This window comes from Neofelis nebulosa, chromosome 5 (assembly GCF_028018385.1).
Source record: "Neofelis nebulosa isolate mNeoNeb1 chromosome 5, mNeoNeb1.pri, whole genome shotgun sequence".
In the NCBI taxonomy this organism is placed as follows: domain Eukaryota; kingdom Metazoa; phylum Chordata; class Mammalia; order Carnivora; family Felidae; genus Neofelis; species Neofelis nebulosa.
The window spans coordinates 148,911,714-148,924,010 of NC_080786.1; the positions used below are offsets into that span (position 1 = coordinate 148,911,714).

The window sequence follows — 12,297 nt, forward strand, 5'->3', positions numbered from 1 at the left end:
GTGACCTCCTGCCTAATCTGAGGGCCTCGGAGTGGAGGGTGTCCTAACTCTAACCTTGACTCTGACCTTGACCCTAACCCTAATTTGTCTGTGGAGCAGCGCATAGAGCAGTGTTTGGTGAGAGAGTGTTTGAGGGTAAACATCCAAATTGGTCTTCCAGCTACCCTGTCTCACTCTCTTTGCCCTCCACAGTATTTTTAAGAAGTGATAACTCCGGGGGCGCCTGGATGGCTCAGTTGGTTGAGCAGCCGACTTTGGCTCAGGTCACGATCTCGAGGTCCGTGAGTTCGAGCCCCGCGTGGGGCTCTGTGCTGGTGGCTTGGAGCCTGGAGCCTGTTTCGGATTCTGCGTCTCCCTCTCTCTCTGCCCCTCCCCCGCTCGTGCTCTGTCTTTCTCTCTCTCTCTCAAAAATAAATAAACATAAAAAAAAAGAAGTGCTAACTCCAGTAGATCTGCCTCATTAAAAGACGATTAATAACCAGAAAGAATCCAAGTGGGACCTCTATGTGGATAGAGATGATCAAGAGGGAGGGGGAAAAAAGAAAGAGAAGGCACAGAAAAAGGAAAAGGCACATGAGAAACACATTTCTTTTTTTTTTTTTTTTTTTTTTTTTTTTTTTTTTTTTTTTCAACGTTTTTTATTTATTTTTGGGACAGAGAGAGACAGAGCATGAACGGGGGAGGGGCAGAGAGAGAGGGAGACACAGAATCGGAAACAGGCTCCAGGCTCCGAGCCATCAGCCCAGAGCCTGACGCGGGGCTCGAACTCACGGACCGCGAGATCGTGACCTGGCTGAAGTCGGACGCTTAACCGACTGCGCCACCCAGGCGCCCCGAGAAACACATTTCTGATGAAGCACTGCTCCAGTAGATGAGAATACATTCGAGTCAGATACTTCTCTGTGGCCTCTGAGACATGAAAAAGAACATGGATCTTTCGAGAAGAAGCTCAGAGACAGGAACAAGATATCAAAAAATATATATAATATCACAGAGGACATGAAAATCATGAAAAAAACCCCAAACCCTTAAAGACAAATGAAGTAACTTCAGGGGCACTTGGGTGGCTCTGTCAGTTAAGTGTCTGACTTCAGCTCAGGTCATGATCTCGAGGTCCGTGAGTTCGAGCCCCGCGTCAGGCTCTGTGCTGACCGCTCGGAGCCTGGAGTCTGCTTCAGATTCTGTGTCTCCCTCTCTCTCTGCTCCTCCCCTGCTTGCGCTCTGTCTCTCTCTGTCTCTCAAAAATAAATAAATGTTAAAAAAATTTTAAAAAATAGCTTCAGAAATAAGGTACATTACATGTAGCAAGACATAGAACAAGACATTGCAGAAATTCGTCAGGGGTCTGGAAGGTAAGCCCTAGAACAGTTTCCAAAATTGAATGGACAAGCACAGGGATAAAAATGCTCAGCAATTTCCCAGATGTATATAATCAGGAGCCAGAGAACAGGAAAGGGGGGAAAAAAAAAGAAAAGGAAAGGAAAGAAAAGAAAAGAAGAAGGGAAAATTTATTTTGAACTAAAGGATGATCTGAACCTTCAGTTTAAACAACATGCCATGTTTGGAAAAATATAGTCCAGAATAATCAACACACGATGACATACCTGATAAATTACTGAACTTTAGGGGTCAGATAGGACACTCTGGGTGTCCAGACCATAATAATAATAATAATAGCAGTAATATTAGTAATAAATAGTAAAGCCATCTCCAGGGGGAAGAAATTCAGACTTGCCTCTTATGTCTCGATGACCACATTAAAACCAGAAAACAGTGGTTTAATAGTTACAGAGACTTAAAGGAAAGAATGCATGATGTAAGAATTTCCTATCCAGGTACACTGTTTTTAGCTGGGCTTCTGGTCTTAACAAATTACTCCTGGGCTGTTTTTTTTTTTTCTTTTTAAAATAAAGTTTCCTTATGATGAATATAGTAATAAAATGATACTGAAAGAACGAACCCCAGAACAGAGAAGGTGGGTGGTATAAAAGGGTTGGTGATAAACATAGAACCTATTTAAATCCAAAGACAGAACTAAGACCAAACAATGTTATAATAGTTACAGAACAGAATCAGAACATAGTAAACTTGGATGTTTTTACAACCAATGGAAGGGAGATAAGGAAGAAGAAATAGGAAAAACTTTAGTTGTACTAATTTCCTTATTTGTCATAATCAGGAGTAAGTAGATATCATCTAAACTTGACAAGTCAAGAAATAGAGAATCTCTGTTATTTAAAGCTATGTAGGGAGAGAGACAGAGTACAAGTCGGGGAGGGGCAGAGAGAGAGGAAGACAAAGAATCTGAAGCAGGTTCCAGGCTCTGAGCTGTCAGCATAGAGCCTGATGTGGGGCTTGAACTCATTAAAAAAAAAAAAAATCGATAAAGTTATATAGGAAACCACAGGAAGAGTTAAAACAGACCATAAGCTTCGAAGTTACCAGAAAAAGAAACATACACAAACACAGAAATAAACACAAAAAGACAGAAAACAAAGTATTAAATTCAGAAAATGTACCATAAAAAGAAGATCACTTCTATAGGAGGCAGACACTTAAAAAACTTGCTCAGAGGGGTGCCTGGGTGGCTCAGTCGGTTAAACGTCCGACTTCAGCTCAGGTCATGATCTCATAGTTCGTGAGTTCGAGCCCCGCGTCAGGCTCTGTGCTGACAGCTCGGAGCCTGGATCCTGCATCTCCTTCTCTCTCTGCCCCTCCCCCACTTGTGCTCTGTCTCTCTCTATCAAAAATAAATGTAAAACAATTAAAAAAAAAAAAAACTTTCTCAGAAATGTTAAAAATTAGGAGCGCCTGGGTGGTTCAGTCGGTTAAGCTTCTGTCTCCGGGCTTTGGCTCAGGTCGTGATCTCACAGTTCATGAGATGCAGCCCGGCATCAGGCTCTGTGCTGGCAGCGTGGAGCCTGCTTGGGATTCTCTCTCTCCCTCTCTCTCTGCCCCTCCCCCGTGTGTGTGTGTGTGTGCATGCTCCCTCTCTCTCTCTCTCTCAAAATAAGCAAATAAACGTTAAAAAACTGTTAAAATAAAAAAAAATAGGCAAAGATAAACCAGGAGTAATAAATAAAATAATATGTAAAAGGAATTCTTTTTAAATAGATTTTTTTTAATGTTTATTTTTGACAGAGAGAGAGAGAGAGAGAGAGAGCATGAGCGGGGGGAGGGGCAGAGAGAGAGGGAGGCACAGAATCCGAAGCAGGCTCCAGGTTCTGAGCTGTCAGCACAGGGCCCAACACGCCGCTCGAACTCACAGATCGCAAGATCATGAGCTGAGCCGAAGTCGGATGCTCAACCGACTGAGCCACCCAGGCGCCCCAAGGAATTCTTAACATTAATATCCCTAAAGTTGAATTGAAGCAAGATATTAAACGATTGAGGAGGGTTTCTGACAGGCATCTGGTCTTGTTTTGCTGCATCAGTGGCTTCTAGCCTGCAAAATCTGCATAATCAGGTCCCAAGGTCTTCTAATTTGTGTGAAGTCCCATGTTCAGTTCATCCACACATCCCAGAAACCAATGCAACAGGAGGCAAGGCAGCAGAACAGGCCTTTGTGGCTCTGGGTTCCTGTTCGGGGATGAATTGCACCGCCTCCCCCACCCCCATTCATATGTTGAAGTCCGAATCCCCAGCACCTCAGGACATAACCTTATTTGGAAATGGTCTCTTCAGAGATGTAATTCGTTCAGATGAGGTCATAGTGGAGTAGAGTGGGACCCCTATCCAATAGGACTGGGGTCCTTATAAAAAAAAAGGGGGTAATTTGGACACAGAGACTCACAGAGGGAAAAACTACCAGAAGCTGGGGAGAGAAGAGACCTTTCCCTAGAACTTCCAGAGGGAATGTGTCCTGTTGACTCCTTGATTTTGGAGTTCTGGCCTCCAGGAGTGTGAGAGAAGAAGCTTCTGTTGTTCTAAGCCACCCAGGTTGTAGTACTTTGTCACAGTGGCCCCGGTTAACTGATAGCGTCTCCCACAGTATCACCCTCCTTTGTGGCGAATTCCCCAATGGGGCCCCTGGAGCCAGAGGAAGCATCCCCCACTGTTGTGGTTCCCATGATGCTCACTCTCAATTGCCCTGTCCTCACATCTACCATTTCCGGGAGGACAAGGATTTGTGTCCATTTGTTGACAATGAGGTGATCTGTTCGGTGACAGAATGATGGAAATCTGCAGAAATAATATGCACAGATATCTGGGATTTCAGGAGGTGAGGCTCAGCAAGTAGGAAAAAGAGAGCATTTCACGGTGATCCCGGCACAACCTAAAGGGAAGATCTTCACGAATCTTTAGGCACCAAATAACACAGCAAGCAGAACACACAAAGTCAAAACCACCAGCAACACGAGGAGAAGTCCACCAGAGGAGAGACCGAATTCATACCAGTGGATCCCAATTCATCTGGGATAAATTGGTGGGCAGGGCTGTGTGGAGTCGCTCTTTTGAGCCCAGCGCTTTCATGAGCTTTCCCATCCCCCGTATGCCCTATGCAAGGTTGACGTGTAACCTGGGGTAACCTGACTGGCTTTAGGAAGAATGCGTCGGGACTCGAGAAAGCGAATACATCACACACCTCAAAAGAATGGATTGTCCGATCTGAGGGCCTACACTAGTGGGTTTTTCCTTTGCTGATTATTTCCTCTTGATTTTCAGATCGTGGCCAAGAGATACAGAGATTTTGAATTTCCTTCTGAAATGACTGGCATCTGGAGATACTTGAACAATGCTTATGCTAGGGACGAGTTCATGAATACGTGTCCAGCCGACCAGGAGATTGAACGTGCATATTCAGATGTTGCAAAAAGAATGAAGTGAAGCTAGAGTGTTTTCTGTCTTATTTCTCAGTGGTACGAGCTAGGCTGTGATGAGAATGTATTCTTTGTGGGGCGCCTGGGTGGCTCAGTCGGTTGAGCGTCCGACTTCGGCTCAGGTCACGATCTCACGGTTCGCGGGTCGGGCTCCGTGCTGACAGCTCGGAGCTTGGAGCCTGCTTCGGATTCTGTGTCTCCCCCTCTCTCTCTGCTCCTCCCCCACTCACTCTCTGTCGGTCTCTCTCTCAAAAATAAACATTTACAAAAATGAAAAAAAAAAGAATGTATTCTTTGTGAGTGGTCTTTTGTTTTCCTTCCAATAGCCGTCGTGCCCATATTTTAATAACACCATATCGTAGTGAGATCCACTCAACCCAGATGATACATGGCCTGGTGACTTGTCAACTCACTTGTGTATCTGAATAATACCAGTATGTATTGTGACACATACCAGTTGTCCAGTTGACATTAACTTACTTCTTTGGCATTCATGGACACTGTAACCCACGATGTTGGGGCATGTGATTTTGAGTTTCCAGTTTCTTTTAAGTTTTTTTTTTTTTAACGTTTATTTATTTTTGAGACAGAGAGAGACAAAGCATGAACAGGGGAGGGGCAGAGAGAGAGGGAGACACAGAATCTGAAACAGGTTTCAGGCTCTGAGCTGTCAGCACAGAGCCCGACGCGGGGCTCAAACTCACGGACCGTGAGATCATGACCTGAGCTGAAGTCGGCCGCTTAACCGACCGAGCCACCCAGGCGCCCCTTGAGTTTCCAGTTTCAAAGCAAATTAGATTTGGGTTCAATTCCTCCTTCAACAGTTAAAAAATTGGTCTGTCCCTGATAGTTTTCATAGTCATATACAGCTTGTTTCTCTCCCCCAAAATAGGAGTTTAAGTTTCTTCAGAATGAAAAGATTGTTTTTGTAGTCACACGATGATACATGCCTATTTTAATATTTTAAAATGATGTCAGAGAGTCTAAGGAAGAAAAACCATCGCCTAAAATTTCACTCCACCTAAATAACTGCTAATAACTTGTTGGTGAACCTCTTCCCGTTTGTTAGTCTCTCACAGACACTCGCACGGCATACGACTCCACTCATATGAACTTGGTGACGGGACATGTTAGTAATGCCTTGATGATCATCCATAGGGGATCTGAGACACACAAAAAGGTTCGGCACTGAAGAGCTGCTGGAGGATGCTTGCGAACAGGTTCCACAGGTGGAGAATTGGAGTCCAGAGACCTGCAAGGACCCACAGGGACCAGTGGGGACCGGAAGCCGTGGGGCGTCCCTTCTCTGCCTTGTTTCCGCCTTGGTGATGCCAGCTGCCTCTGGGTTCAGAGCAGACAGGAGAGGAGAGGGCCAATCATGTGTCTTTTGTTCCAGTTTCCTTTCTGATGCCTTCTCTCGCTCCCCCCACCCCACTCAGGAGACCCCCCGACTCATGAGGTGCAGCTCACAGCTGCACCTTGGAGAATCCTCCCGCCCTGGGATGAAGTGTGGGCCAAACACGCTTCGATTCCTTCCAAGGGTCGCCCTGTCTCAGACCCAACCCCGGGCTTCTTCGGCAGTGATGCGGTGTGGGGCTGGCCTGGTCGTCGTTGCTTCTCTGCCCTTTACGGTGGCATTTTGACGTCGGGCAGGGAAACTCCAGAAAGGCTGGATTCGTGGTGACTACTCTTGGGCAGTTCTGGTAACTGGTCAAGTTGGGGAGGAAGTGGAAACTATCAGCTCAAAGAGTGCTCTGGTGTATCTGTGGCTTCCCCGCCACTGTCCCCTGCAGCCAGCCTTCCACCTGCTGTGCGTGTGGGGTGGGCTGCCTGGCTCCACCTGAAGGCGAGGAGACAACACAGCAGATTCTGTACAGATACTCCTCAAGAACCCTTTGGGTCTGAGCATTCGCGACCGGACTGTGTTCCTTTGACGTTTATATACACTTTACAGAAATCCCCTTGTCCAGTTGGCTGTAGCATTTGGTTGATGCTGAGTGCTCAATTTTCTTTTTAAGTAAACATTTGTTCTCTGGGCACTTGTACATGAAACCAAGATCTTTGATCTTTTTCCGCTTTGCCTGCCTCACTTAGATGTCAAGAAACAAAATGGACAGGGACGGCTTCCTTTAAAACGACGAGAGCAACGTCAAAACAGAGATTTGGTTGGTAATGAAATTAGAAATAATCTGTATTTGTACTGTGAGCCACAAAGGCATTTTAATGGAGACTTACAGAGGTCAGAAAAGACACGTGTGACCCGACCTTGTCCAGGTGGCCACAGCCGAGGTCCTCAGACTGTTTTAGGTTTCACGGTGGTTGTAGGAAAGTGGGTAGTCCCTGGCCAGCACCCACTCCTCTTTCCTACCTCCATGGCCCGTTCACAGGCCCCTAAGAGGCTATTCCTTTGTGGGAAAGGTGAGAAATATTCCAGGGCTGTTCGCTGGCTTAAAGTCTTTATCACAATGTTGGTTCTGAAACAAAATAAGTTTGTTTTTCAAAACATACCATACAGAATGCAACTAAGGGCACTCAGTAAATGAATCCCCGCTTTGAGGCTTCCTGAGAAGTTTCTTGATGACATCTGCTCTCCGTCTCTTCCTCCCCCTACCCTCCGTAATGGGTTCCTCGATGTATTCCCGGGCGAGTGGACAAGGACAGTGGCCATCAGAGACTGGCCGGGGATTACCCACTACTCAGCTAACCTGCTGGGCTCTGTCCCCGGCAAAGCCGTCCTTCCAGTTGGCTAACGCTTGTGAACCTGAGTCAGGCTCCTTTCTGAAGCCCCAACCTTCTACGACTAAATACTTTATGTCCACCTGCTAGAGACCTGGGAAGCCGTTAAATCTTCCGGATTCCCTCAGGGCCCTGGATCATCATACCAGGAGGAGAGTAATGGTCATTGCTCAGGACATTCCTTGGTTTTGTAAAAGGGTGTTCAAATAGCATTGAGGTTTGTGTTTGCTTGCTTGCTTTTCCCTTATCTGGCATTAAGTGCTAACAAGTTCAACATGGCACTAACCTCTTCCCTGTGAGGAGCTTTGAAGCAGGGGTGATGTTTAAAAAACCCAAAAACCAAACAGCAGCAGACACAGGGTCCTAAATCTGCCCTCGATACCTCTGACACGTCTGAATAATCATTTAATCTCTCTGGAGTCTTGCTCTTCTTATCTGGAAAATGGGAACGATAGCTCACGGTCAAGGAGAAATCAGTGTACTTAGAAGTTCTCCGTGAAAGCTGTAATGCAGCTGGCTTCGTACGCCTAATTTTTTCCTGTATTTGCTCTTATATGGGTCCTGTCAAAATGGACAGGTTTATAGGACCTTGGACTTTTCTCCAGGAGGGGCAGGCAGTTATGCCCTGACCTCCTGCTTCCGGGTAATGAAGCCCCCTCCCCACCCCCCAACTCCCCGTGGGATGGTGGCCACTAACTGCTCAGCTGTCCCCTTTGGTAAGTCACTGTGGGCTGGTCTAGATACCTTGGGAACCGGATGGACTCCACAGTGGGATGATGGCTCCATCGGGACCCTTCCCATCTGGCCCTGAGACACAGTTTTCAGTTGTGTGACATGTGCTTGAGGCCCTGAGTCGTGGAAAAGCAGGTAAATCAATGTGAGCGGTGCTCAAGCCACAGCCGGAGGTCCACCCAGGCCCCGTTGTCCTCATTCTCACCATTAGGTGGCGTTTCCTTTCATGCCCGGAAGTGGGCAGGGGGCGGGGGTCTCATCCCACCTCCGGCTTCAGGCAGGTACCAGCTGGGTTGACCCACATCCTCCCCGCCCCCCCTGGCCCCCCCCCCCCCCGCCCCCCGGTCTGATGCAGATTCAGCTTCAGGACATCATACCCAGTCCAGCCTTCCTGGGGTCATTCAAGGGCAGCCCACCCATCAAAGGGGCTTTCCAGGGCCAGAGAAGCAAAGCGTAAAATCCTCCTGACGGTCTCTGCCCAGCTTCCAGAAGGTCCACACCCAAGTTGGGCTGTATTTTCTGATGCGCTGCAGGATGTCTGTGGTGGGGCTTCTGCTCTCTCCTGCGGCTTTCTGTCCAACCACGGAAAGTGCTCTCGAGGACAAGAGGCTCCTGGTCAAGACTACCTCAAACACAACTCAGCCACTTCCTGTTTGTGAAACCAGATGGGGGTGGGGTGGGCACTGCCTCGTGGGCTTCAGGAGCCAAGGCCCCTTGGGCCCCTCCTTGGCCTCTTCCTCTCCAAGCCCACGAGCCCGGTGCTCCCTCCTGGAGTCCAACGCCCTGACGGCTCAGAGATGCATGAGGGTTTCATAAAAGGGACAAGTCCCTAGGATCATGAGAAACCTTGCGGCGTCTGAGATTTCCGCTTCCTCTCCTCTCCAGCCCTGGCTCTCGGGCCGGCACACCTCCCTGAACTGCCTTGTGGTCTGCTCACAGCCCTGGGCTTGGAAGGAGGGGGCCGTGGTCGGTGGGGGCAGGCACTGTCTCACCTCCATGCCCGGGCTGTGTCCCCACAAACCTCCTTTCGGTTACTGGCCCGCACCCAAGGATGGAGGGCCTGTGCCTTGGGCTGGGGCCAAGGGCTGGGGCAAAGTCTGACAACCTACTTAATTGTTCCCCAATCAGTTGTCAAGCACTCAATAAATCCATCCATTGATTTCACCGTAAAACTATATCAAAAAGCAACCAGGGAGCCTGGACGTGGCTCCCACTGACTGGCCCCCAGTCCTCAGACCTGCCAAGCGACCCGGGGCTCAGCTGCCGTGCTGCCTGAGAACGGGAAAACCCCGATGACCATTTTGCGACGCGGTGCTCAGCCTCGACCCTCACCGAGGTGCTTTGCACTGTTTTGCATCCTGGGGTGCTGACTTCTTGGAAGTGCTCCTTAGTAAAGGAAGGCCGTCGGACAGCCTGTGGTCAGACCGGAAGGCACCTTCCTTGCAACCGCACGAAGTGGACCAGGAAGGATTTTATCCACAGCCTTCTGCTCAGAAAAAATGAAAGAGCCGAAAGGGAGGCACACCTTGGATTTTTCCGGAAGAGGACTCACAGGAAGAAGATTAGGTGGAGGAAGGGGAAGAAGGGAAAGGAGGAAGAGGGAAGGCAGGGAGGGGTGAGGGACTCCCCGCAGGGGTGGAGGTGACTGTGGCTCACACCACAGGTATGTCAGTACTTTCTGGTGCCTGAGGGGTCTTTCAGGAAGCCCAAGAAGTAGACACGGCTACAAATTGCCTGGTGTTGAGGTTTGTGAACGGCAGGCGTGGGCTCCCGAGGCGCTGGACGGCTTGTGAGCTCTGGGCAGTGCCAGCTGCCAGGCCCTCTCTGGTCACGTGATGTGCCAGAGTTTTTGAAATGTATGCACGCGGTGGTCTTCTTAAACACGTGCACCCACTTTCCCAATGGTGTGGACTGGGGTAAAAGAAGCAAAAAAACCCAGAAGTTATCTTAACAAGGGTTTTTGCCTCTTGACGTTTCAGTCTGTCCGAGGCTGAGGTGTTGAGGCCTGGTCCTGTCACGGGGTTCCCTCTCCTCGTCATCTTGGGTTCGACCAAGTTCGGAGCCAAGAGGAAGGAGAAAATGGGTTAGGGAGGCATCTAAGGTTGGAAAGGAGACGGGACGGCGGGCCTGGTCTTGCCTCCATCGGAATCTTTCCATTTCTATTTCGTCTTATTTTCTGTATGTATGTATGCATGTGTGTGTGTGTGTGTGTGTGTGTGTGTGTTTCGTGTAGTTCACAAATGAGTCACTAGTCCCGAAAGAATATTCTTTGAAAGAAAACATGAGGGTCATCTGGCAGTGCTTTGGATGTTGGATGGGCCTCCAGTGTATACTTTGGGATTTTTTGCTAGCTCAGGCAGGGGGAAAGAAGAATTTGTTGTATCGAGTATGATCCTGGAATGATTAGGAAAAAAGATGACAAAGAAGTGAAAAGAAGTGTTTCTTGCTTTTATTTCAGTTTTTTAAATGTATTTTAAAGTTTTTTATTTACTGAGAGAGAGAGAGACAGAGAAAGAGAGAGAGAGAGGGAGAGAGAGGGGGAGGGGCAGAAAGAGAGGGAGAGAGAGAATCCCAAGCAGGCTCTGTGCCGTCAGCACAGAGCTCAATGCAGGGCTTAAACTCATAAACCATTGACATCGTGACCTGAACCCAAACCAAGAGTTGGATGCATAAGCGACTGAGCCACCCAGGCACCCCACTTCTTGCTTTTAAAAAATGTGTGGTTACAATGAGAAAAGAGAATGGTGGCCAGAAAGATGCCTAAGAATATGTACAATGGAGACCAATCGGGCAAGTGGGCACTTAGACGTTTACAAGGTTGCTGAGGGGATGTTGCCACAAATGAAATAAGAGAAGTGATAGAGCACATTCATGTAGCATTCACGGTTTGCAAAGCCTGCGGTCCCCTGGGCCCTGGGTGTACATTGCGACGCAGTGAGGGGATGGCCATCTTGCCTCATGGGTCTGGAGGAGCCTTACTTGCTTCTTTCTTATGAATGGAGGGTGCAGACCACCGCAGAGACCCTGTTCTGTCGACTTCAGGGCCTCGTACCGTCTAGAGGGAGCGGGACATTCCGGTCAGAGAACTGGCAGCTTCCAGTTCGGAGAGAACAGTGAATGGAGGGGAGGGAATGGCTAACCCTTTGCCTGCTCCAAGTGTTCGTCCGAAAAGTAAGCCGTTGGGCTAGATTGGTGGGTTTTCAATCTTGACTTCATGTTAGCATCCTCTGGGTAGCTTTAAAAATGATCGCCGTGCAAGCCACACCTCCGACCAGTCGAATTGGAATCTTTGGGGCTGGGTTTGGACACTGGTGTTTCCAAAATCTTCCCAGGTAATTCTCTTGTGCCTCCGGTGTCTGGATGTTCTTTGAGCTATTTGCAAGCCCAAAGTCTCTAATTTCTGGGTCTGGGTTACGAGTCCTGGTAGGGGTGGGTCGGGAGGGGAGTGATGGAGGGGTTGCACCTACAGTCTATCTCTACTCTCAGGGCAGCTGGTTGAACTAGCCTTGAGCATACATATAACACGACTATACCAACTTGAATAGTGTCCCTCCCGATGCGTGCCCACTCAGAGTCTCAGAGCGTGGCCTTATTTGGAAAGAGGGTCTTGGCAGATGTAACTAGTAAAATTAAGATGAGGCCTTATTGGATTTGGGTGTCTTATTGGATCTGGGTGGACCCCAAACCTAATATGACTGGTGCCTTTACAAGAACAGAAGACGCCGAGACGTACAGACACGGAGGGAAGGGGCCACGTAAAGGTGGAGGCAGAGACACAAGTGGTGTAGCCACCAGCCACGGGCTGCCCAGGCTTGTCTGCAGCCAGCAGAAGCCGGAAGAGGCAAGGAAGGGTCCTCCCCTAGAACTTTCAGAGGGAGCACGTTTCTGCCAACACCTCAATTGCAGACTTCTGGCCTCCAGAACAGCCGGGGAATTCGTTTCTGTTGTCTAAGGCCCCTGACTCCGGGGTACTCTGTTACTGCGGCCCCGGGAAGCTTTACCCAGTGAG

At 48.6% G+C, this 12,297-nt stretch overlaps 1 protein-coding gene across 1 annotated transcript in view; it reads left to right on the forward strand.

Annotated features, from left to right (window-relative positions):
• Positions 1-5,108, forward strand: part of CLIC6 (chloride intracellular channel 6) — a 44,266-nt gene extending 39,158 nt beyond the window's left edge. The window contains exon 6 of the mRNA XM_058731927.1: positions 4,666-5,108. Within this exon, the coding sequence (XP_058587910.1) occupies positions 4,666-4,827 (162 nt within the window). The 3' untranslated portion in view covers positions 4,828-5,108. The remainder of the gene's footprint in view (positions 1-4,665) is intronic.
• Positions 5,109-12,297: the final 7,189 nt, after the last annotated feature.